The sequence below is a fragment of the Gossypium hirsutum genome, chromosome A08, assembly GCF_007990345.1.
Source record: "Gossypium hirsutum isolate 1008001.06 chromosome A08, Gossypium_hirsutum_v2.1, whole genome shotgun sequence".
NCBI lineage: Eukaryota > Viridiplantae > Streptophyta > Magnoliopsida > Malvales > Malvaceae > Gossypium > Gossypium hirsutum.
This window is the reverse complement of record NC_053431.1, coordinates 125,658,589-125,686,017: the sequence shown is the minus strand read 5'-3', so window position 1 is coordinate 125,686,017 and position 27,429 is coordinate 125,658,589. Positions and strand designations below refer to the sequence as shown.

General features: G+C 27.2%; 3 protein-coding genes across 4 annotated transcripts; all 3 read right to left on the bottom strand.

Moving 5' to 3' along the window:
• Positions 1 to 4,922: 4,922 nt before the first annotated feature.
• LOC107909166 (transcription factor JUNGBRUNNEN 1-like) lies at positions 4,923 to 6,235 on the bottom strand. The gene is made up of 3 exons (NM_001327012.1): positions 6,049 to 6,235; positions 5,703 to 5,974; positions 4,923 to 5,330 (listed from the first exon to the last, which is right to left on the bottom strand). Exons 1-3 carry the CDS (start codon positions 6,233 to 6,235, stop codon positions 4,923 to 4,925), a joined length of 867 nt encoding a protein of 288 aa, NP_001313941.1.
• Positions 6,236 to 9,333: 3,098 nt separating this feature from the next.
• Positions 9,334 to 10,650, bottom strand: LOC107909165 (transcription factor JUNGBRUNNEN 1). Its single transcript, XM_016836614.2, has 3 exons — positions 10,366 to 10,650; positions 10,016 to 10,287; positions 9,334 to 9,876 (listed from the first exon to the last, which is right to left on the bottom strand). Exons 1-3 carry the CDS (start codon positions 10,550 to 10,552, stop codon positions 9,469 to 9,471), a joined length of 867 nt encoding a protein of 288 aa, XP_016692103.1. The 5' UTR covers positions 10,553 to 10,650; the 3' UTR covers positions 9,334 to 9,468.
• Positions 10,651 to 18,372: 7,722 nt separating this feature from the next.
• Positions 18,373 to 20,116, bottom strand: LOC107909164 (transcription factor JUNGBRUNNEN 1). Of its 2 annotated transcripts, none has more exons than XM_016836612.2 (3): positions 19,853 to 20,116; positions 19,505 to 19,794; positions 18,373 to 19,095 (listed from the first exon to the last, which is right to left on the bottom strand). In XM_016836612.2, the coding sequence occupies exons 1-3, from the start codon at positions 20,037 to 20,039 to the stop codon at positions 18,697 to 18,699; spliced, it is 876 nt and encodes a 291-aa protein (XP_016692101.2). In that variant the 5' UTR covers positions 20,040 to 20,116; the 3' UTR covers positions 18,373 to 18,696. The 2 variants fall into 2 exon arrangements, with proteins under 2 accessions (XP_016692101.2, XP_016692102.2); XM_016836613.2 differs by having other exon boundaries at positions 19,505 to 19,776; positions 19,853 to 20,114.
• Between the last annotated feature and the right edge of the window lie 7,313 nt (positions 20,117 to 27,429).

Below are 27,429 nucleotides of genomic sequence, written 5' to 3'. Positions count from 1 at the left end.
TTTCTTTTATTTCTTTTCAAACATTTAACCAAATATATATAATTGGAAAAAAAAAGTCTAAATAACCCTTAAATTATTCTAAAAAAAGTAGTTAGATTTTGTGTAGCCTTTTGCATCAATTAAGCCATTAAATTGGCAAATTCTATCAAAAAAATCCTTTGGCTGTCACGTTTAACCATCAATTTCTAGTGATGTTACTAGTGTGGCCGTTAACCTCGGTTGATTTATTGTGACAGTGACACATGAAAAAATATTTTTTTAAAAAATTGGACATTTCTTTTAAATTGCTTACGTGGATTTAATTCCTTTAAATCCATTTTTATGAAAAATACAAATTCTGTGAAACCCTAAACACACCATCATCTTCAATTGAAGCTGCCCTTTGGTTGATTATCTTCACAATTTCCTTTATTTCCTTCTTTCCTTCTTTCATTTTCTTCTTCTTCTCGTGCATTTCATGTAATTAAGGAGGAAAAAAACTTGTATTTTAGTGGGATGATGATTTGTTGGATTATATATGTAGTGGTTTTGTTGTTAGTGGTATAATGAATTCTTGTTAATCTTATGCTATGATTTCTTATTTTTTATGAATGTAATATATGCATTATGGTTTTCTTAAATCCATTGTTTTTGGTTAGTTGAATCAAATAAATGGGATATTTAACATAATTTTAAATTAATAAATTACACAATTTAATTTAATTTTCTTTTTTATTATTTTTACCGATGAAATGATAAAAGGATAGTCAATTGCTAATTAAGCTAATAACCTATCTTGATTAAATCGCTCACTACTCCTATATAGGAATCTTCTTTTGATCTTATCCTACTTCAAAATTATCAACTAAGCACTCTTCTCGAACCCACTAGTTCTTTCAATTTCACTATCAGTACAATTATATCGAATTATCTAATAATAAACTCTCCTCTCAATTTTTTTATCTAGATTTTCTACTAGAGATGTCAATTCTAGCATATTAAGCATCTCGATATAAAAGAAAACAACTAAACAATATATAATATATATTCTAAAAGGAAAAGAAACAAAAGAGAAAATTTAATCTAAAAAAAATATGAAAAGCAAAAAGTCTAATTGTCTACACAAAAAGACCAAAGAATGCCCTCACTTAAACTCTAATCTAATACTTGTTTGACTGTAAAATACCATTCACCAATTTTTTTCTCGTCAAAAGCCAGTGCTGTGACACCCACACCGTGATGTCGCGACATCATCAACAATCCACCCCCTTGGGTGCTTTTGGGCTTCAGTATTGCGACATTGTCCTCAGGCAACTTGACTTCTTTAACTTTGGAGATTGTAGCCGATGTTGCGACCTTCAATGATGATGCTGCGACATTAAGTCCTTTGTGTCGCAACTTCAAAGACAGTCCCCTTGGTTGTGCAATTTGGTGAAGCCCAGATCCTTGGTTAATAGCAAAAGTATTAGTGTCATGCAATCAACACCTTGGTGCAACGACCTTGACCCCAATTTAGGCTCTGCTCCTCATTTTCACACCAACAAAGTGCCTGAAATAAGCTCAACTCAAATGTTAAGTTCCTAAATATATAAACTTGTCATTTTATTCCAAAAAAACATAAAAATGCAAGAAAAGCTAAAACTAACCTCAAAATCTAATAATTGCAAAATATAATAAAAAACACTATAAAATTCTTAAGGATAAGTTTTTTTTTTTTAATGTTTAAAAAGCTTAATTTGAAGTATATAAATACGATGAATCATTGATTTGATTTTTTTTAAGGCCTCAGGCATGACCCTCAAATCTAGAGATTGAATTGGATGATTATTGTTTTTCCAAAATTTCTTCCCACTAATTGGTTGTCATACTTTGCCCTAAGGTGCAAGGTATTTCTCTTTACCGTACCATGGTGAAACATATTGTTCAGGAGCTTTCTGGTCATGATACATTGCACACACAACATGGCAACAAGGCATGCCAGTCAATTCCCATTCCCTGCAAGTGCATTTCGAAAGCTTTAAGACCACAGTATGTTGATTGTCTTTATGAATAACCTCAAAGCCACTATCTCCATTCTAAGCCAACCTGCAATGTGTTAACCATTGCATGTTTCTTTCCAACCATTGTTAGTTCTCCACTTCTTAACCCATGTTCTCTTCACATGCATCTTTTTCATCACCAAAATTCATATTTCTTCAAGCATAGAGATTATTGGCTTACATCTTGCATAAACAATCCAGCATAGAGATTATTGTCAACTGCGTCACATTTCTCCAGAAGGTCTTTAATTGATTTCTCACTCATTTCCTTTAATTTCTTTAGGTTATCATCAAAATTTTCCATGAATGTACTTGACACGTTCTAAAACTGCATCTTTCGATTTCACCTTTTCCATTTGTTTTACTAATTGGTCCAAATTTGGATAATCTTACTTGATAACTTGAACCTGGTCCTGCCATAAATAAATAAAAAAAATGTCAGAAATTAAAAAAAGAAATTCTAAATTAAGCCCAACAAAGGGCCTACCTCCATCTTTTCACCCTTCTTTCAAAGCATTCAACAAAACATACATCTTAAACATCTCATTTTGTTTAGAGAAAAAACGCTGGTATAGACCATAAAATATGTATATAAATTGGCACTTATTATTAGAACAGATGATGGTCGGGTCATTCATTCGAGCCCATTCAAAAAGTGAGAGTTTTAGACAAAAATATAATTCTAAAAAATGAATTTGGACAAAAAAAATAAAGCTTGTTTTTCAGATATGTTAGGTCTCAATAAGAATTTTTGACCCGGCCCAACCCGAACTGCCTAATTTTTTTCCATGCTACTAATTTACTGTTATTTTGCTACTATTTTATTGTTATTATTTAAATATTATATAATTCTTATTCTATTGTTAATTTTGATATTATTTTAGAAGCATTTACTTGATAGGTTGTAACTATATTAGTGTTATTAAGTATAGACACTTTTTTTTAATGTACTTTTAGTTTGTTGGGAACATTTATTTTAATATTTTTAGTGTATTTGATGTATTATATTTTCTAAATTTATTTATATATAAAAAATAATATAAAATTTTTAATACGGGAATATCAGGTCTGGCTCGAGTTTATCATTTTTATCTAAGTCGAGCTTAAGCAAAATTTTAGGCCCATTTTTCAGGTCAGGCCAAGCCATGACTTAGAAAATTGTCCTAAATTTTAGTATAAGCCCGACCCAACACATGATAAAATCTAATTGTAACAATATATATATAGATACCAACTTGATAAATTTAATAAAATTTAAGTCCCATTTATTATTTAAGCATTTTTAAAATTAGGGTAACAAGTTATTTTAAATCTCAAATTTATAAATGGATGCTTCTTATTTACTTTAAAGACTTAATGACTAAAATTTTGGATATCATGGAATTGCACCTCTAATTATCTCACTATAGTCGATAATTTTATGTTGTATTATTGCACTTAATAATTAATTTAATTTTTTAACTTACTTGTTATAATAAAACTTAATTTTCTATGAAAACGTGATAGGATTATCTCTAATTCCTTTTTTTTAAAGTATTTTTGTATTAAAAATAACCTCAACAATTTATGTATTATGATTTTTTAATGATAATGGTCAATGAAACTACACTCCTCCAATATTGATTTTGACTGAAAAAATATGAAATATTCGGTCAACAAAAACAGGAATAAATAATAATAAATTATTTTGACGAACTCACAGTCATTATTGGGTTGATTTTTGGACCAAATAATTGTCAACAAAAGCGGCTTAATTTATTGGCTAAACTTTATGTAGACTATTAAAATATGTGTGTCAAAATCTCTACACATAAAAGTAAGGTCCCAACATACACGTGTTATTTTTCTTTCTACTTAGCTCAAATTTTCGTTTTCACCCTTATGTTTGATTTATTTTTATAATATAATTAATTAGTGTATATAGTTGACATTGTTAATTATTTCAATCACAATGTTGATGTTAATTTTTTTAGAATATTATTCCAAAAAAAAATTATATCATGATAAATTTAAATTTTTTTTTAATCTTAATCGGTATTTTCAATATTATTTTTATTGTTACATGACTATTAAATGGATATATATTAATTTCCAAATGTCATACTAGTGAATCTAATAGAAAAGTTTTAACAGTGATAATTATTAGATTTGGATTTTTAGATTCAAAGAGTAGAGGGACTAAATTCTAAAAAATAAAAGTAGGGGATTGAATTCTAACTTCACGAAGTTTATAGAGACTTGGTACATATTTTAACTTTCAAATTTTTACTTTATAATTTGACATAATAATCAATCCAAAGAAAAATTTTAAATGCAATATCAATGAGATTTTGATTTAACGGTAAAGTTATAGAAATTTTAAAAATTTATGTTCGAGACAACCTTGTATACAAGGGTGGAGAGAGGGAGGGAGGGACGGCATGGTCCCCTAAAACGGGAAATTTTTGCTTAAGACCCCAAAATTCATAAAATTATAAATTAATTTAGGATAAAATTATATTTTAGGTCCCAAAAATGCTAAAATTTCATTTTAACTCTTATAAAAACATATAACTTAATTTCAACCCCTAATTTTTTTATTTTTTTTTTGACTTTGTCATTACTTATGTATTGTAAACTATTTGTGGGTTCTATTTTAAAATCACGTTATATGTAGGTCTAAATATTCTTAATTTAATGGATTTATTTAAATGATTTTTTACTCGCAAATTAAATATATATTTTTTTATTATTTGTTATATAAAATAAATGTATACATGCTTTCTAAATAAGTGAATTTGTGGTATAAGTCAATTGTGTATACTATCAACGTTGGATATTAGTGTTGTGAAAAACAACGAAAAGTTCTTCCTAGAAAAAGAAGAAAAAACTAATACAATATTATATCTAATTAAAAATTATTTTTCACAAAAGAAAGGGATCAAGATCCAATTCTACAACTGATTTAAGCTCATCCCAATTAGCATTTGTGAAGAAATCATTTTCAGTAGAAAAGCTTGAAGATGGTGATGATGATGATACCATACATTGCATCTCTCCATGATACCATTCCCTTCTGCAACTCCCGTCATTCTTCATATGATCCATAACCATTTCACCATCACCATCATCATCATCATTATCATCATAGTTTTCAATGCTTTGAGAGCCAAATGTAATGTAATTTTCATGGCTGCTGGATTCTACACTGCAACGTTCATAGCCATGTACACCATTGCCATTGCTAGTTGAAGCTCGTTTAGTAGCACCTTGTCTCCATTCTTGTTTGTTCTTTTTATGCCGCTTGAAAATTCGACATATTGTCCATACTTCCTGCAAAGCGAGTCGAGATTATATTAGTATTTTTATAAGAGTCAAAATGTAATTTCGTTATTGTATTAATTTATATTTTTATAATTTTTAAAAGGGTTAGTATAATTTGAACATTTACTTATTTACTTTATTAGTATTTTTATGAGAGTCAAAATGTAATTTCGTTATTATATTAATTTATATTTTTATAATTTTTAAAAGGGTTAGTATAATTTCACCATTTACTTATTTACTTATAAGCTCAATAAGGTCAATAGCAAAATTGCTGGAATCAAAGATGAATTGAAGGCAAATTATATCAATTTACTATTTGTTGATGATATGAAGCAAAAATGAACGAGAGCCCTTTAAAAATATTTTGAAGTTACTTACAGCATCTTGTGCAGTCAATGTGGGATTGGGAAGGCGAAATTCATGCATCATCCAATCGGTTTTAGTTCCTTTGCCTGCACTTCCACGGTAATACACCAACGTTTTCTTTAGCCCGATGGCTTCACTGCTTCCAACCGAAAAAACAGGCTTATCGATACCTGTCGCTTTCCAAAACCCCGATCCCGTCACCCGATTCGGTCTTACGCTGTTTCGATATTTCCTTCCTCGTCTACAAAAGAAATACAATTCGTTCTCTCCCATCATGCTGGTTTCTGCATATATACAAAATGAATCATTAGCATGTTAAAATTCATATGAGTGTAAGAGTAATAATCGAGGAACGTACTTGGGAGATCAGAGGGGTCGTATTTATAGATATCGATCTGTTTGATGAGTTCGATTCTTAAGGATTTGTTGTCGACTTTTCGTCGAAGGTAAAACCCGATGAGCTCTTCGTCGGTCGGGTGGAATCGGAAACCGGGAAGTGGAACATCTTCTTCCACAGTAGTGGTGGTGCCATGGACCATGTTCATCTTTGATTCTTTTTTATTCTTTTTGCTGGCTAAGTAGAAGGCAAAAAAATATCTTTACATCGTTTTAATTTGGCTATGTATGTGTATATATACTGAGAACACAGACCAAGATGAACCTTCTTAAATAAATAAATAATAATATTTAATAATGTTGAGCAAAAAATATAAATAAAAATATTGTTGAGATGAAGTCATCTAAGGCAGGTGGTTGAGGTCAAGTCAAATTATTGACTCATAGGGATTGTAAATGCTCATTCAGCTTAGAAACAGTCTTTCTTTCTTTACTGTTTTTATTATTCCAAATTTAGAAATGTTTTATTTTTGGTAAAATTTTGATTTCGATCCCTATACTAAAGATTTAGCCAGCAAAATTCTGTCCATTAACACTTGTAACTATTCCGGTTAAAACACTAATGTCTATTTTTTTTTCTTAAAAGAATCTCTTTCAATTCATTATGCTAATATGATTTTTTTAATCTAAAAATATGTTTTTAAGAAAGGGTGAATATTTAATGTACTGTTAATGAATAAGTATCATTCATTGTCAATAAATAAGAATAATAATATTACATTTTATTACTGATGAGATAAAAAATAGTGAAAGAAAAATGAAAATGAATAAGAATAGAAAAAAATATTATTATTTTACTAGAAATGTTGAATGTTAAGAAAGATGAATAAGAATACAATCATGACACTTGAATTAATGAGAAACTTCAACTTATAGAGAAATGCATGCACTATATTGATTAAAATAAAAGTCAACTAATGACAGACAAATAAAAAAAAAGCAGAACCTTGAGATGGAGCGATGACTGAGGAAGGGGGCAGCTAGCGAGTACTTCAACGACCAACTAACGTTGACCGACGGACGAAAGTGGGCGCAACGAGCGGAGAACAGCAGCGGTCAACAGGGAGCAATGAAAGAGAGCGAAGGAGGTTTGTTTGAGTTAAGGATTTTGGAACTGTGGGAAACTAACGATGGAACCTGACATTTTTCATAAAGTAGATTTAGCGGCGTTTGTTAATTAAAATGCCGCTATAGTACTTCGGTTGGATAATTAATCTTTTGTGGCGTTTGAGCAAGAAATGCCACTATATTTTTATAAATGATATGATGTTTTTAGCTAAATATCTTCTTTTAAGTTGCCAAAAAAATTAGCAGCGGTTCTCTGTCGGAATTTTACTCACCATTAGCAGCGTTTGTATTGTCAAGCACAACTAAGTCGCATATACTTGGTGGCGTTTTTCCCAAAGCCTCAATAAATATTAGCATTTACCGGCTTCTGGCCATTGAAAGTGACATGTACTGCCATTTTCTTGACAAACGTTGTTAATTCTAAAAACTGGTGGCATTTCGCTTAAAACGTCGCTATATACATATTTTTCCCGTAGTAATCAAGTTGTTCATATGATAAAATGAATATAAATTTTAAATTTAATTCACATATCTTAAATATGTTCAACACTAGATTCACGTATACTAATTTGTTAGAAAAATATAATTGATACCATATTAATATTTTAAAAATTTATTTAGAATATTTTAAAATTTAAGGACCCTCTAATGTAATTAACTTAACAAAATGTTAAAAACATGAAAAACAAAATTTAGACCACAATGCTCAGTCAAATGTAAACTTAATTAAACAAATCAAAATCTTACCATGACCTTGAAAATGTCATATATAAATAAAACAAAAAAATAATCATATATCCAATTCCATATATATTCTTACAAGTTATTCCACAATGGAATATACTTCTTAGACTAAGAAAAAGAAAGTTAAAAGCATTTTTTAAGCATGGGATAATAACAACATTTAGTCCATGAATTCTTTTTAATCCATGTTTGTTTCGAAATTTGACTGTTTTTCTTAATTTAATCTTTAATTTTGAATTATGTTAAACTGTGATGATGTGGAATTCCGAGATTATAACATGTCATCATTTGTCATATCATATGTCATAATCTATCCAGATATGGGTAAGGTTATAATAGTCTTACCATTTTAACATGTTTTTTTTTTTTTACATTATAAGATGATGGTCAAATTTTGTTTTGACTCTTATAACATGTTGAAATTTGAGATTTAATTTATATATTTTAATTTTTTTATTTAATTTGGTTCTTTTACTTTTATAATGTATTTAGTTTGTCTAAGAATATTAACTATTTCAATCAAAATGTTGACTTCAATTTTTATTAAGAACAATATTCTAGTAAAAAATATTTTATGATGATGAGTTCAAATATGTTTTTTTTTATATATAAAAAATCCTAATCAGTATTTCAACATTATTTTTATTGTTACATAACTACCTAGTGAATATATATTAATTTCAAGAAGCCACGTCAAACCTATAAATTTAATAGAAGAAGTTTAACAGCAGTAACCAAGGCTTTCAGAATCGGACTTGTGGTTGAACTAATCAGGCCATCGGTTCATCGGTCCAACTGGTCCAACCAGTCCATCCGATTAAATTAAATAAATCATTAAAAATATTATAAAAAAATTTAAATTGTGGTTCAACTAGTTCAACCGTCCAATTCAATCGGTTTTTTGCTCTGTTCAACTGATTTGTACCGGATTTTGAGCCAATCGGCTCAATGTCCTTCTCAAGAGTAGTACCTTAGCCAATTCTCAATCCAACTAGTCAGTCCGGTTTGGTTCAAGCAACCTTGACTGGACTTGAATTTTTAAACTTAAAAATTAGAGTGGCTGAATTCCTAAAAGTAATAGTAAGGGACTAAATTTTATATGTACGAGGTGTATAGAGACTTAATGCATATTTTAACCTTTAAATTTTTATTTTATAATTTGACATAATAATCAATCTAATATGAACGTGAAGAACCATACTAGTAGTTTTTAATGTAATGTCAATGAGATTTTAATTTAATAGTAAAGTTATATTTTAACAATTTTAAAATTTTATGTTCGAGACTCACCTTGTATAAAGGAATGAATGGAGGCGCAGGGATGAATGGAGGGGGCAAGCAAGCTCTGATCCCTCCTAAAAGGAGATATTTTTGCTTTAAACTCTCTAAATTTCATAAAATCATAAGTTAATTTATGATAAAATTATACGTTGAGTCCCAAGAACGAAAAATTTTTTGATTTAATTCTTTTAAAAGTCATAAAGATATAAACTAATACAAGGGTGAAATTATAATTTAACTCTTATATATAAATTTATTCTATTTTTAAGCAGCATCATATTATATCTCATTAAAAATGATTTTTCGCAAAATGAAAGGGATCAAGATCCAAGTCTACAATTGATTTAAGCTCATCCCAATTGGCATTTGTGAAGAAATCATTTTCTGTTGAAAAGCTTGAAGATGGTGATGATGATGATGCCATGCATTGCATCTCTCCATGATACCATTCCCTTCTGCAACTCCCATCATTCATCATATGATCCATAACCATCTCACCATCATCATCATCATAGTTTTCAACATTCTGAGACCCCAATGTAATGTAATTTTCATGGGTGCTGGATCCCACACTGCCACTTTCATAGCCTTGTACACCATTGCCATTGCCAGTTGAAGCTGGTTTAGCAGCACCTTGTCTCCAATCTTGTTTGATTTTTCTATGCCGCTTGAAAAATCGACATATCGTCCATACTTCCTGCAACCCCAAAAACATGTATTACGTTAAGAATCGATTAAATATAGTATCTTAACGATGGCTGCATGAACCAATTGATTAAGTTTCGATAAAAGCGAACTGAACGGAGGCCCTTTAACAATACTTTTAAGTTACTTACAGCATCTTGTGCGGTCATTGTGGGATTGGGGAGGCGAAATTCATGCATCATCCAATCGGTTTTAGTTCCTTTGCCCCCACTTCCACGGTAGTACACTAACGTTTTCTTTAGCCCGATGGCTTCACCACCTTCAACCGAAAAAACAGGCTTGTCGATGCCCGTTGCTTTCCAGAACCCCGATTCTGTCACCCGGTTCGGTCTTACGCTGTTCCGGTACTTCCTTCCTCGTCTACAAAAGAAATACAATTCATTCTCTCCCATCATGCCAGTTTCTGCGTGTATATACAAAAAGAATCATTAACATGTCAAAATTCATATAATTATGATAATATAATGGTTGAAGTACGTACTCGGGAGATCGGAAGGATCGTATTTGTAGATATCAATCTCTTTGATGAGTTCGATTGTGAGGGGTTTGTTGTCGACTTTTCGTCGAAGGTAAAACCTGACGAGCTCTTCATCTGTTGGGTGGAATCGGAAACCTGGAAGTGGAACATCTTCGTCCACAGTAGAGGTGGTGCCATGGACCATGCTCATCTTTGATTCTTTTTGCTGGCTAAGCGAAGTAAAAGGCTCAAATATTGTTACATCCTTTTAATCTGCCTAGGTATGTGTATATATACCGTGAAGATTCTGTAACATAGGCGAAGGTGAACCTTCCTAAATAGTAAGAATAATATTAAATTTAGTCTTTAATGTTTATAATTTTGTCAATTTGGTCCATACTTTTTTAGCTAAATTTGACCCTACTCTTTTAAAAAAAATCAATTTTGACAATCAATCTTTCAAAAAGAGTTGAATTTACCCATTAACTTTTAAATTACTTTTTAACATGACATATAAGACAAATAGTGTCATGTCAGCATTAAGTACATGTGGACTATCATATGGGTTGTCATTCCAATATCATTAGAAAATTAACATTTTATCAACATTTTTGTTTTAAAAAGATTACTCTTTTTTAAAAGTTTAATTGCTAATTTTGGCTAAAAAAAAGAATGAAGGTTAAATTGACAAAAGATATAAACAGTCAAGAGTTAAATTTATAATATGCCAAATAATAATAAATTATTATGGTCTTATTAAAAAATAGCCCTCAAGCTATATTTCTTTTTAAAGTTAGATACCTTAACTATAATTCTTTAACCATTATGGACCCTATCGTTAAAAAAACACTTAAGCCAATCAAGAATTGACACATAATTAAAAATATATTTTCCTTAGCTATAAAATAAATAAATTAAAAAGAAAATAGCTCAACGAAAAATTAACATTAATATTAAATAAAATTATATTAAAATTTTAAAATGTCATATATCTCTCCTCCTTCATCAACCTCATTTCCAGCAAACCTCCGTCCCCATTCGATTCGATTGTTTGAAATTTGATTGCTTTAACTCTATAAAAAAATACTGAAAATATATCGAAAATTAATAAGAAATTATTATGTGTCAACTCCCGATTGGTTGAAATGATTTTTTTTTTAACGAAGATAACAAGTGGGACCATAACGGTTAGAGAATTATAATTTAGGTACCTGGTTTGATTAAAAAAAAGTTGAAGTACCCAACTCAAAAAGAAGTATTGTTTGAGGGCTTACCATTCATTAAGCCATTGTTAGGGTGCACTTGAAGTCAAGTCAAATTATTGACTCATAATAAATGCCCAATCACCTTAGAAACAGTCTTTTCTTTTTCTTATTTGTATTGATGATGTTATGGCCCACGGGAAGTGTCCAAACTGGTTCCATCAGTTGTTTGGTGTCACTTTGTGACTTCTAGAAAAGAATATGTTTTATATTTTATCAAATTATGATTCCGGTCCCTCTACTTTACATTCAACTTTTATATTTTAAGTTGGCATAATTTTATTTTTATAATTTTATTACTTAATTTAAACCATTTACATTGATTAAAACGTTACAATTTTTAGAAAGGGTGAATATTTGATATAGTGCCTGTATGAGTCTCATATATTGTCGATGAACAATAACACAACACCTTACCAATGGTAAAATATCAATAACTTTACTTACACATAATTAAATATTGAGTATAATGATTAGATTTTTCTCAAGTTTTGAATTTAGAGTTCAACATTTAGATGTCAAACGACAGTCTAATTTTAATTATCATTCCATGTAAATTAAGACAAATTTATGTTATTTTACTATCAAATCAATATGTATAATCAATTAAATGATAAATATTAATTTAAGTACTTCTTTTATTTTTTTTATAAATTTTAATTATGTGACATAAAATCAATAAATGCTTTTAAACATTTTAGTTATGTTGGTTGGCTCCTTATTCAAAAGAAACAAAAAAAAAAACATAACATGTATATGTTCAACAATGGCTAGAGGGTGAGGACTGAGGACCATTTTAAAGTGCATCGGATTCGCCAATGAATGGTCCATTTTTTACAAGAAAGAGAGTGAGTCTTTCAAGAACTATAATAAAAAAAAAACCTTCCATGACTTTAATCAATAAAAAAAGCAACATCGACTTCCAAATCAATATTTAGAAATTTAATCTATGATTGAATTGATTAAATCATTAATTTAATAATAATTAAATAAATAAAAGATTAAAAATTTTATAAAATCGATCTAATTGTCGATTTTTTTATCCTGGTTTCAAGTTTTTTTTTATTTATCGTTTTTAAACGGTTTGTTCAGAGGCTGGTTCAATCCTTTTGTTTATACTAATATATTGGTCGATTCTTGATCCAACTGGTCCAGTTTAATTTTGTGAAAATCCCTTCTCAAAAATAAAAAGTTTCAATTTAGTCTTTATAACCTTTAATTAAATGAAAAAAATTAAAATTTTAGTCTTTTTGAAAACTTAATAATTTAATTTAAGCGTTTTTAAATACATATTTTTTTAACTATTTTATTAAGTTCCCATAAATATCCTTTACATTAATGGTCATTCGATATTGTTGAGATTAATTGCATCAAATCTTTCCAAATTATGATTAAAATTTTAAAATATTTTTATTATAAAATTTAAATTAACTCAAGTTGTTTATACGATAAGGTGAATATAAGCTTAAAATTTGATCCACATGTTAAATATAAGGTCAGGTTTGAGTTAGTATTGCCTTAGTTGACGGCTAGGCTACTAGAAGAATATGATTGATGTGATATTGATATTTTATAGACTTAATTAGAATGTTTTAAAATTTGAGAACTAAATTTAAATTTTGAATCATAATCTGAGGATGTGTGATTTAATTAGCCTAATTAGCAAAATGTTAAAAACGTGAAAAACAAAATTAGACCACACTGCTCAGTCAAATATGGACTTGATTGAACAAATCAAAATCTTACCATGACCTTGAAAATGCCATATATAAATAAATAAATAAATAAATAAAAACAGTCATATATCCAATTCCATATATATTCTTACAATCTATTCCACGACAGAGTATGCTTCTTAAACCAAGGAAAAGAAAGTTAAAATCATATTTTTAAGTATGGGATAAATCAAAATTTAGTCCTTAAATTTTTTTTCGATTTAAATTAATTTTGAAATTTGATAATTTTTTTAATTTAGTCATTAAATTTGAATTTTATTAAAGTGTGATGATATGGAAATCTAAAATTGTAGATGTCATCACTTGATTTTTTTAAATTATAATGTTTTTAATAATTTTTATATTTTATATTTTAACATTTTTAGGCCATAAAAGTTGTACGTCAAAATCGATACAGATAAATGTAAGGGCCCAACAGTCTTACCAATTGAAACGTATTCTTTTTTCTTTTTCTTTTTTTTTATAAGATAATGATAGAAATTTTCATTTTGATCCTTATACTATGCTAAAATTTAATATTTAATTTATATACTCTAATTTAATATATATATTAGTTACTTTAATTTTATAATATAATTAGTTAATTAAATAGTTAATATTACTAACTATTTCAATTAAAAAATTGACAACAATTTATCTTAAGAATCTATTTAAACAAAAATATATATATTTTATCATGTCGAGTCTAATAGAAGAATTTAAATAGTGGTAACTATTGAACCAAAATTTTTAAATTTAAAAAGTTGAGGGATTAAATTCCTGAAAATAAAAGTAAGAATCTAAATTCCAAATGTAAGAAGAGTACAGAGACTTGGTGAATATTTTAACCTTCAATTTTTTATTTTATAATTTGACACAATAATCAATCTAACGCGAAGGTGAGGAACCATACTAGTAATTTTTAAATGTAATATCAATGAGATCTTGATTTAATGGTAAAGTTATATTTTAAGAATTTTAAAATTTTAAGTTCGAGACTTACTCTGTACCCAAGAGTAAAGGGAGGGACAATCAGGGGCCTTAATCCCCCTAAAATAGGAAATTTTTGCTTTAGGCTCCTCAAGATTCATAAAACTATAAGTTAATTTATGATAAAAATTATACTTTAGCTCCCAAAAATACTACAATTTTGATTTAATCATTTTGAAAACCATAAAAATATAAGTCAATATATGGGTGAAATTACAATTTAGTTACTGTAAAAGTATATAACTTAATATGGGCCCCTAAAAAATTTCTAGCTTCATCCTTATCCTTACTTGTGCATTGTAAGCTATAAGTGGGATCTTAGATTAAATTTATTCTTATTTTTAAGTCACATCATTTGTGGGTCTTATCCAGCTATATTTTGATTATCGATTCGATTCTGTTGACTTTTATTGTGTATATTTTATTTTGATCTTGTGATTGTGCTTAATTTTGAATATAATTATTATGATGTAATAAGTATAATTGTAATTACACTTGCAACCTCAATTTAATATGATTAGTATATCTTATATTTAGTGACGATTAGATCCATTATATTTAGTGACGATTAGATCCATTCCCAGCTCAAGTGGCTTGCCAGCTCAGTTGGTTTGGCTTTTTCTGAGGTTGAGGCTTGAATTAGTTTGACTTTAAGTCAGTTTGATAGGACTTCAATTTAAATTAAATAAATTTAATTATAAAATATATAAATATTTTATTATTTTAATACCTTTATGAGTAACATTTGACAAAATCACTACCGTCCATCGTTAAGATAATAGAGTTTCTTATCATATTTAAGTTGTCAATTTATCGTGCTAATATTTTAAAGATAGTGTAGTCTATTTATAGAAACTAATATGTGGTTATTGAATATTGGATTAGATTCGAGTGAATTAAGACAATTCTTGTTTTGTGGAGAGTTAATCAGACATATGCCATTATTATTTGTTATGTAATTGTTATTTTCAATATTTTCGAAGGAGTTGTTTTTTGAAAATAGCCCATGTATTATTGTTTCCAAAGTTAAAATGTCATAAGTCCTTGTACTTTTTAAAAATTTGAAATTCAGTCAATGTAATTTTATTATCAGGAATTTAATCTTTCTATTCAGATTTTAAAATTCAGACCCGATTGTTTTGGGTTAAATTTGTTGATGTCATGTTTCGAAACTAAACAAATACTTACTTAATAGCTATGTATTTAAAAAAAAATGTAATGAACTTGATATAGGTATCTAATTTTATCTAAGGTCCGCGATCTCGATTGAGCTTCGAACTCATTGAAGGGCTATGAAATGTTTTTAAGCAGAATTATTTCAATTTCAAAGTTAATATAAATTTAAAATTGAAATTAATTTTTGAAGTTGATATAAAGACTACATTGAATTCCTTTTGCAAAATTTAAGGGTTTCTAACTTTAATTTAATTTTTGAAATTTGGTATCAACGGAAATATATTTGGATATCCACGTGTTTTTCATAGAAAAAAAAATTCAATTTTTTTGTGTTGAATAAAATTATTTTTTCTGTTTTAGAAAATTATATTTTTAAATAAAATCATTTTTCTTAAATATTGGATTTTTCATAGGCTACCCATTTATTTAGGTATTGTCCAAATCAAGTCCATGTCCAAGTACCCAAATTAATTTTAAGTTGAATTCAAGCCCAATTTGTTTTTAAATTCAATTTTTTTTTAAATTCCTAATATTATTGCACAAACCAGCAAAGTAGAAATATAAGTTAGCCCAATCTGAAACGCATCTCTTCAATAAATATTACAGCTTTAATCTCGCCCAATGCGTAAATAGTTGTCAAATTTTTCAATAAATATTAAGTCTGTTAAAATATATAAAAGAAATCCTTAATTTTTTTCAAAAAAAAGCAATTAAGCTTTTGTCTTGTCACCCTACTATCTGACATGTGGAAAAAAATATAAAAATTAAAAATTAAAAAAATTATTAAATTTTAATAAAAATATAAAAATATTTAAATTTCATTAAAAATTAGAAATATGTATAAATAGTAAAAAAATATAAAAAAATTGTAAAATTTTATAAAAATTGTAAAATTTTATAAAAATCATAAAAAAAATTTATAAAATGCATCAAAAAGACGCTTTGACCATTAACTTTAATCGTTGACCACTCAAGTTAACGACCCCCAAAATTTTTTTCAGTTAAAGCCATCACATGTCGTAACACAACGTGCCATGTGGTGAAAAATGATAAGATAAAAAAAATCAATAAAAGTTATAGAAAATTTATGAAATGATTCTTTTGGTACAATAGTTTTTTATATTTTTTTTTACAACTTTTATATTTCTTTAACATTTTTTATAACTTTCTTACAACTTTATAAAATTTTATAATTTTTTTCTATATTTCTATATATTTTATACTTTTTTTTACAATTTTTATAATTTATTCTAATTTTTAATATTTGTTTATGTTTTATTAAAATTTAAAATTTTTTATTTTTTATATATTTTTGCCACATGTCACGCCATGGTTGTGACATGTGGTAGCTTTAATTGAAAAAAGTTACGGCCAGGTAACTTTAATGGTCAACTATTAAAATGTCTAATTAAGTGCAAAAAAAAAGTAGGGACTTAATTTTTTTTTCGAAAAAATTTGAGGGCATTTTTGATGCACTTTGGTAGTTCAAATACCCAATTAAGTGCAAAAAAAAAGGGCTTAAGTGTTTTTTTTTAAAGTTTGAGGGTCTTTTTGGTGCATTTGAAAGTTCAAATACCTAATTGAGTACAAAAAAAGAACAAGGACTTAATTGTTTTTTTTTTAAAGTTTGAGGGTTTTTTATTATTAAAATATTAATATTGAATATTTTCAATAATATGTGAAGAATATTATTTAAAATTATTATTTTAAAATTTATTATTAAAATAAAATTGAAATATTAAATAATTTATTAAAATAAATAATTATATTAATTATATTATTAATTTATTAAATATAAATAATTGAATATGTATGTTTAATAATATTGAAAAAATACAATATTCTATATTAATATTTTTAATATTTTTAAAAATAAAAATAAAAATTATTATCAATATAATAATATTAAGCTTGATTTAAGTTAATTTTTATATAAAAATAAAATTGCTCTTTCTTGATAATAACTTACACTTCTCAAAATGGTAAGCCATTTTATAGGAAAAATTGTTTATTTTACATTAATCTGTAAGTCATTTTTCATTGACCAAGCTGTTTTCTATGATACAAATATAGGAAAAAGCAGAAAAGATTTTCTGTAAAACCTTTTACATATAAATAAACAAATCCTTATAATCAATTTTTTTAATCCTTTTTATAGACTAAATAATAAATGGGTAAACTATAAAAAATAGTCACTTTTGTTTGCCTCAGGTTACATTTTAGTCACTTATATTTGAAATGTTACGTTTTAGTTACTTATATTATCGTTTTGTTACGAAGTGGTCACTTTGCCATTAAGCTTCATTACCTCCATAACGACGGTTCTACGTGGCAGTCCAAATGTGTTTTAAATGTCAACTTGAATTTCCTACGTTGCAGTCCAAATTAAATTTAATTAATTAAAAATCTATTTTTATCTCAGCACTGGACATCCAAGTTAGCATTTAAAACCCATTTGGACTGTCGTTAGAGAGGTAACGAAGATTAAAGGTAGAGTGACCACTTTATAACAAAACGATAACATTTTGACTAAAATATAATCCGAGATGAATAAAAATAATTGTTTTTATAATTTACCTTTCAAGAAAATGAACTTACAAATTCCTATACCCTTTCATGAAAACCTTTTTCATTTTCTCCTTTCTTTTAGTAGTTGTAATTGATTTTTCATCTTCATCAGCAACCATACTGCTTCTTCTCCAATCGCTCGGCGGCCATTTGTCAACATCCGTCCTTGTCCCTTTTTATACACCGATGTTTCCAACTTCTTTCACACAATATGAAATCATTCTCATTCGACAAAAATCGAAAACAATTTCACGGATCTAAGTACAATTTTCAAGGATGTTGTTATATATTTCCATTAAAAAACATTCCTGAAAGTCGAGTAACAAAAGACACAATCCAACATCATTTCATAGATCTAAACTTGTTATTCAACAACTTCATACATCATCATTATTAACAGTCACCGATACTTGAAAGAGAATACACTATTCTCTTTTCCGAAGATTCAGGTCACCAATACAATTTCTTAGTTCCTATCGTACCTGATTAAACAGTTACAATCTCATTATTTCTATTTTTTAACCATAGTTGTTGATTTAAAATATTGATCTCACTGAATCTCACTATAATTAGATACTACCTTAAACATTAAAACATTAGAAACTGAAACTAATACAATATTATATCTCATTAAAAATGATTTTTCACAAAAGAAAGGGATCAAGATCCAAGTCCAGAATTGATTTAAGCTCATCCCAATTGGCATTTGTGAAGAAATCATTTACTGTTGAAAAGCTTGAAGATGGTGACGATGATGATGCCATACGTTGCAGCTCTCCATGATACCATTCCCCTCTGCAACTCTCATCATTCATCACATGATCCATAACCATCTCACCATCATCATCATCGTCATCGTAGTTTTCAATGATTTGAGACCCGATTGTAATGTAATTTTCATGGCTGTTGGATTCCACACTGCAACGTTTGTTGCCGTCTACACCTTTGCCATTGCTAGTTGAAGCTCGTTTAGCAGCACCTTGTCTCGAATCTTGTTTGATTTTTTTATTCCGCTTGAAAATTCGACATATTGTCCATACTTCCTGCAACCCCCAAACATGTATTTCACATTAATGTGCAGAAAATTCCAGGGACCAGCATTAAGTTATGCATGCAATTTTTCATTCTTCTATTAGCTTATATTTTATAATATTTAAAGGGTTAAATTGAAATTTTATTATTTTTTAGGAGTTAAAATATAAATTTATTATTTATTAATTTATGATTTTATAAATTTTATAAGATCAAAAATGTTCTTTTATCATTTTAGGAAGATCCTGGGAAATGGGAAATGGGAAATGGAAACCAGAAAATTACTTTTAAGAGTTAAAAATAATTTAAGAAATGATAAAATTATTATTTTTAAAAAGACCAAAACCATTACCCTAACTTCGAATCTATTAAATATAGTATGAAACGGAGTCCCTTTAACAGTTCTTTAAAGTTACTTACAGCTTCTTGTGCGGTCAATGTGGGATTGGGAAGGCGAAATTCATGCATCATCCATTCGGTTTTAGCTCCTTTTCCTGCACTTCCATGGTAGTACACTAACGTTTTTTTTAGCCCGATGGCTTCACCGCTTCTGACCGAAAAAACAGGCTTATCGATACCTGTCGCTTTCCAAAACCCTGATCCTGTCACTCGGTTTGGTCTGACACTGTTCCGATACTTCCTTCCTCGTTTACAAAAGAAATACAAGTCGTTCTCTCCCATCATGCCAGTTTCTGCGTGTATATATAAAACTAATCATTAACATGTCAAAATTCATATGACTATGATAGTAATGGTTAAGGAACGTACTTGGAAGATCAGAGGGGTCATATTTGTAGATGTCGATCTCTTTGATAAGTTCGATTGTGAGGGATTTGTTGTCAACTTTTCGTCGAAGGTAAAACCCGACGAGCTCTTCTTCAGTCGGGTGGAACCGGAAACCTGGAAGTGGAACACCTTCGTCCACAGTAGTGGTGGTGCCATCGAACATGTTCATCTTTGATGATCTTTTTGCTGGCTAAGTGAAGTAAAAGGCACAAATATTTTTACCTCGTTTTAATTTGCCTCAGTATGTGAATATATACTGAGAAGATTTTGTAACATAGGCAAAGGTGAACCTTCCTAAATAGTAAGGGATAATATTCAATTAACCCTCAACATTTATCTTTTTAAGCTAAATTTGTCCTACAATCTTTTACAAAAAATTTAAATTTGATCATTAACTTTTCAAAAATAATTAAATTGTTATTTTCTTTAATTAAAATACCACTTAAAATGTTAAATTTTTATATATGGAAACACGCACATGCTTCTTTTTAAAATAACATATGAAGTTTTTTTATATATTTATATATTTTTTATTTTTTTTACATATAAGATAAATAGTATTATGTGAGTATAAAATATACGTGAACTGTTATGTAGGTTTTATAACATAATTGAAAAATAACGTTGTAGACAATATTTTAGTAAAAAAGTGAAACTTTTTTTTAAATATTAATGATCAAATTGGTGAGGGTTATATTTATTATTATTGGAAACAATAATGATAAATTGATAATATGCAGTCAATAAGTCATGCAATGGTTGTAAGGTCAAGTCAAATTATTGACTCATACTAAACGTCCAATCAGCTTAGAAACCGTCGTTCTTTTTCTTGTTTTTGTTGATGATTTATGGGAAGTGTCCAATGTAGACTAATTCCAAAAACAGCAGTCACTTAATTATTGAGATTAGAATTTATAATTAAATTGATTAAAAAAATTGCAATAACGAGATTAAAATTAATAATATAAGATATATTTTTGGATTTAATAATGATAAAAATAAAATAAAAGTATAAAATAATCATTAACAACACTAAATTATTATAAATTAAATAATTAAAATTGTATTTATATTAAGAATTTGTTAAAAATTATATTTATATTGATTAATAAAATATATTAATATTAAACTATGATTAAAATAATAATAAAATTAACAAATATAAATTTAAAAAAAAAACAAAAAAGCACGGGTTGCCCAGTTAACTTTAGTAAAGAATATTTTTTTTTGTCAAATTATGATTTGGTCCCTCTACGTAACATTCAGCTTTTATGTTTTAAGTTGGTATAATTTCATCCCTCTATTTTTACAATCTCGTTAGTTAATTTAAATTGTTAACACCTATTCCGGTCAAAACACTAATGTTTTTAAGAAAGGGTGAATATTTGATATAGTCTTGGTGTATGAGTCTTATATCTCATCAGTGAACAATAACACGACATCTCATCTCTAGTGAAATAAAGTATAATGAAAAGCTTATAAATAAATACTAATAATTTTATTTAAATATAATTAATTATTAAGTATAATTATTATATTTTTCTCGAGTATTGGATTTAGGAATTAGCATTTAGGATTTATATTGAGTTTAGAGTTTAAAGTTTGAACTTAAAAAAAGTCATTAGTACTTATTTATAAGTACGCAACTCTTTTTTTTTTTATGTTTTACACAATGATAATATATTGTATTGCTATTCATTAGAGGTGTGCATGGGCCGAGTCGGGCCGGGTTCGGACCAGGCCCATAAAAAGATTCAGTCCGTTTTCAAGGCCCGGGCCCGGCCCGGGCTGAAATATGGGCCTATAATTTTGTCCAAGTCCGGCCCGAGAAAAAAATAATAGGCCCGAGCCCGGCCCGACCATATTAATTTTTTTTGCTTTTTTATTAAATAAAAAAGTTTAAAATATAATAAATCAAATGCATTTAAAACATAAAAACAAATATTAAAACAAAATAAAATAAAAAATGGGACTAAAATAATTCTTAAAATAATACATAAATTAAAAATATAATAAAAAGTAATTATATTAAAATTAAAAAATTGAAACAAATTAGAACTAAATTAAGAACTAAATTATATTAATAAAAAAAATTTTACAATATCAAAATAACATTAAAAACAACAAAAAAAAAGTAAAGTAAAAAAAACTAAAGTTACTTAAAATTTAAAATAAAAAATTAATATTAAAATAGAGCCGGGCCGGGCCGAGCCCGGGCCAAAAAAATCTTGCCCGAGGCTCGGCCCGTTTTCTAAACGAGCCTCATCTTTTGTCCAAGCCCATTTTTCGGGCCTATATTTTTACCCAAACCCTCCCATTTTTCAGGCGGGCCTTCAGGCCGGGCCGGGCCGCCTAGCCCATGCACACCTCTATTATTCATCAATGATACATGAAACTCATGCACTTACAATGCATTAAATAGTATTCCTTCAACTTAAAATCCAAATCAGCATTTTAACTCGAATATTTAACAATGTTAAATTAAACAAACACAATTTTGAGCATAATAAAGAGACTAAAATCGAAACTCGACTATAATTTAAATGTTTAGATTTTTATTTTATGCAATATTAGGAGTGAGAATGGAGTAACACAATTTGAACATGTGTCAAATGGGTATCTATGAAAATTTTAAGCACCGCAAAATTGTTAAATGCATTGTTTTATTATAAATCAACCCACATAAATTATTTTGAAATAGAAAATACATGTACCGATTAAATGACAAATATTAATTAATGATTTTTATTATGAATTGTTTTTTTTTTAATTTTAAGGGTAAATTATTTTAATAGTCACTCAATTTTTTGTATTTCTATTTTAATTATCAAATTATAAAATATTTCAATTTAATTATAAACTATCGAGATTAAGACAGTTATGACATGACTCAACACAAACCCATAAATCTCAACCACCAAAACTAGCAAAAACAAATCAAAAAGAGAGGAAGAAGCCATCCTTGGGCAACATGTTTATGTTCAACAATGGCTTGAGAGTGAGGACCATTTTAAAGGTCAAGCAACATCAAGTTCCATTGTGCTGTTGAGTTCCGACCATCACATTCCATAGATTCTCTTGTGAATCAATATTTAAAAATTAGATTCGTTGGTTGAATTCATCGATTCAACAATACTTATAGATTATAAAAATTAGGCTTAATATAATATTTGGTATTTAAATTTGTTATTTTTTTCAATTTGGTATCTAAACTTTTTTTTGGCCCAATTTGATATCTAAACTTGACTTCTTCTTTTTTTTCTAATTTGATACCTAAACACTTTTTAGGCCCAATTTGGTACTTGAACTTGACAATTTTTCCCTAATTTGATACCTAAGCTATTTTTTAAGATTAATTTGGTACCTAAATTTATTAAATGTTATACAAATTACGGAAAACACTAACGGTGTTAAATTTTTTTGTTATGCTACAAAAATATTGTCAGTATTAAAAGAAATTCATGTTAAAAAATAGGTTTTGAGCTATGATTAATGAATTAATATTAAATAAAAAAAATTATTATTTTTAATTAATTAATTAATTAAAAGTAAAAGTAATTAAACATATAAAATAAAAAAAATCATATCATCTACCAAATGTTATATTAAGCCTAAAAATTAATAAAAGATTAAAAATATATTAAAAAGTTTTATAAAACTAATTCAACTGTCTGTTTCCAATTTTTTTACTATTTTCAAGCGGTTTGCTCAGATATTGATTCGATCCCTTTATTCGAAGCAATATATCAATTGATTATTGATCCAATTGATTCGGTTCAATTCCACCAACACTTCTGTGAACTTGTCGCTAGGCAAGGGTATAGGCCAGGGGCAAGCATGAGCCTTGCCACCCTCTTGCCAAATGGGAAAATTGTTCTTTAGCCCTTCCCAAAATTAAAAGTTATAATCTAATTCTTTTAACCTTTGATTAAATAAAAAAAATTTAAATTTTAACCTTTTTGAAAAGTTAAAATTTTAATTTAATACTTTTTATATACAAGTATTTTAGCTTTGGCTCCCAAATTTTATAATCTTATTTTACCCCCACAAAACAAAATTTTTAAGTTTTTTCTTATCACTACATGTGTGCATACTTTGATTAAAACTAAATTAACTAAATGAATTGAATTAATTCATTTAATCAGTCAACCGTATAAACTAATTCAAACAAAAATCAATTAAATTTTTTTTAAAATATTAATTATTAGTTAATTTAACTCAAAAATAAATAATTATCAAATTAACCAATTAAATTATTGCCATGCATAATCTTAACTATCATATTAAGTTCCAAGAAGTGTTCCATACATTAATGGTCTTTCGATATTGTTGAGATACTAAATTCTCGTCTTAGTCCAATAATTGTAAAATTTGTTTTTATTTCAGATTATCGTATATCTCCAAATTATGGTTAAAATTTTAAATTTTTAATAAAATTTTATAATTTTTAAATTATTTATTAATATAACATATAAGAAAAATAATGTCATATCAACATAAAATACACATACATTATCATGTGAATTATTTTTTTAATATAACGTTTTAATTAATATTTTATTAGAAAAAACGATTAAACATTTTTGGAAGCTAAATGCTCAATTGATAAAAATTTAAATATTAAAAACTAAAATTATTATTATGTAAAATAATAATAATAATAATAATAATAATAATAAATTGTTAAGATGCAGCCAATAAGTCCTGCAATGCTTGGTGGTTGAGGTCAAGTCAAATTATTCTCATAATAAATGCTCAATTACCTTAGAAACTATCATATTTTTTATGTTTTTATTGATGATATTATGGGAAGTATCCAATGTAGACTAGTTCCATCAGTTGTCTCCATCAAATTATTTTTTGTTTTCTGGTCAAATTCTGATTCCAGTCCCTCTACTTAACATTTAGTTTTTATGTTTTAAGTTGGCATAATTTTATATTTCTATTTTTACAATCTCATTAGTTAATTTAAACTATCAACACCTATTCTGATAAAAATTCTAATGTTTTACAAGTCAGGTGTGTACAAAATTATTTTTTGTATATAAGAGTAAAGGAATACATTTACATAAATTATGATAAATTAATGAGATATTTTTTTGAAAAAGTAAATTAACAACAATAAATGAATAGTTACTTTCTTTATTAAAACTTTTTATTTTTATATATTTATAGGGATTAATCTCAAAATTATACATGAATTATGGTTTATTGTGCAATTGGTACAAGAACCTTAATTTTGTACAATTTTATACATAAAATTTTGATTTGATCCAATTCTTTATCTCAAGTACTTATACTATAAATCCCACGTTAACTAAAAAATACTCGCATAGCTCATACTCACATTATAAATAATTTCCAATTACTTTATTGTTTACATAAACTCTTTAAAGTTTCTTTATTCAAAAAAATTCATAGAAGAGGGAGCACTTATAGTTTAAAGTTATTTATATAATAATAATATATATTATTTGAAGAAATGAGGCACTACTTGCTTTGCAAAATAGAAATTGTGGCTGCAATAATGCTTAGAATTTAGCCACAATTTAAATCACAAAATTAAAATTGCGTAAAAGATAAAGATAAATATTAAGATTGTTTACACAATTTGACCTCAGTCTGCGTCTGTAAGGCCTTACCTATAATAATGATGCTTTATCATAGTACAACTAATAATTTAAGTCCTAACAGTAGTCTAACACTCACTAATTTAGTAACCTCACCATTATACAAAGACTAAATCTTTTCCCACTAAGCTTCCTCTCGAAAGCTTAGTTATGCAACTCAAACGATTCTCTTGATTGCTTACAAACATAATGCACGCATACACATTTCTAACTTGAACAAATTTGTGCTCTACCAAACTCTCAATCTCTCGGTTACTCTCAATGAATACCCTAACCTAGACAAAATTTAAGTTTATATACTACTTAAGTTTTGCTTACATAAGAGTTATAATCTAATCCTTTTTCTAAAGTAAAGCTAAAAAACAACATAAGATAAAACTTCCATAAGAGTCTCGATGGAATCTAATGTCTTTAACTATAGAAATTGACTTTATTTGTTTCGCAAGTAACCTAGACACTTACACTTATTTCACTTCTACTATAAATCTCATATTAATTAAAGATCATTTTCATAACTCACACTTACACTATAAGTAAATGTTAATTTATTCACTATTTACATAAACTCTTCATAGTTTCTTCATTTAAAGAAATTAATAAAAGACAATTTATAGTTTAAATTTATTTATATAATAATGTATATTATTTTTTATTATTTATATAGTAATTTATACTATTTATACATAATATATGATATATGAAAGTGAATCACTTACACTATAAAGTATAAAATAAGTGTCAATTTTTTCACTATTTACATAAGCTTTTTAGAATTTCTTAATTTGAAAAATTTTATGTGAGATATAATTTAAAATTTATTTATATATGATAATATATTTATGTCTTATTTATATACGATATATTATTGTTTATATTATATAAAAGAGCGAAATAATAATGTTTAAAGAAAAGAGGTATTGGTTCAAAAATAATAATGTGTCTTTTAAATTAAATACAATAAATTAATGTATCCATATATAAGTACTATTTTACACTGTTATTAATTAAAGTCACATGTATTATTTTATAATTATAATCAACATTACAATATGCATTCATTAAATTATTTAAATTTAGTTATTATAACTAATTTATACACACACTAAACCACTGATAATAAAATTTATTATATATTTCGAGGTTTTTAAATTTTTAATGTGTTCAAACTATATACATTTGACATGTGAGAATGAAAGAAAAAATATATATTTGTGAAGAGGAAAATTCTAATATAAACCCCTTCAATTTTATATAATTTTTAATTGTGTTACAAGTTATTTTTTCATAATAAGTTGTTATAATTTGCTTGTATTCAATAATTTAAATGAAAATTTAAAATTTTAGCTACTGTGAAAAGTTACTAATTTAATTTAATCATTATTATACACAATTTTGGAAAGAGATACTACATTTTCTGTCATGTACAATCTTAACTATCTTATTAAGTTGCGGGTTGAGTTTTAACTGGATTGGTATTGGCATTATTGTCAGTGTAGAAAGATGTGGGTTAGAATGCGTTGAAGTGCATTATCCTCATATTTAAGAGGTGGGGAGGAGCTATTGGTAGTTCTAGGCATTGTATCATAAAGAACAAGTATGATAAGAACCTATAATGATATTAATGTTGAAAAAAGCATCATATTAAGTTTCAATAAGTGTCGTCTCTAAATTATGGTTAAAATTTTAAAACGTTTTAATCGAATCTTAAAGTATCAAGATTGTACCAATCAAGTCTTTATGTATACTCATTAGCTTGGATATTAAATTCTAACTTGGATATTATGTAGATCGTATTTAAAACACGTAGATCAAATGTTAAATATTTCTCTACTTATTATATAGATAACTTTTAATACCAAAGTTGACGACTAATCTAATAGAAAAATATGATTAATACAATACTGATAAGATTAATTTAGAACATATTAA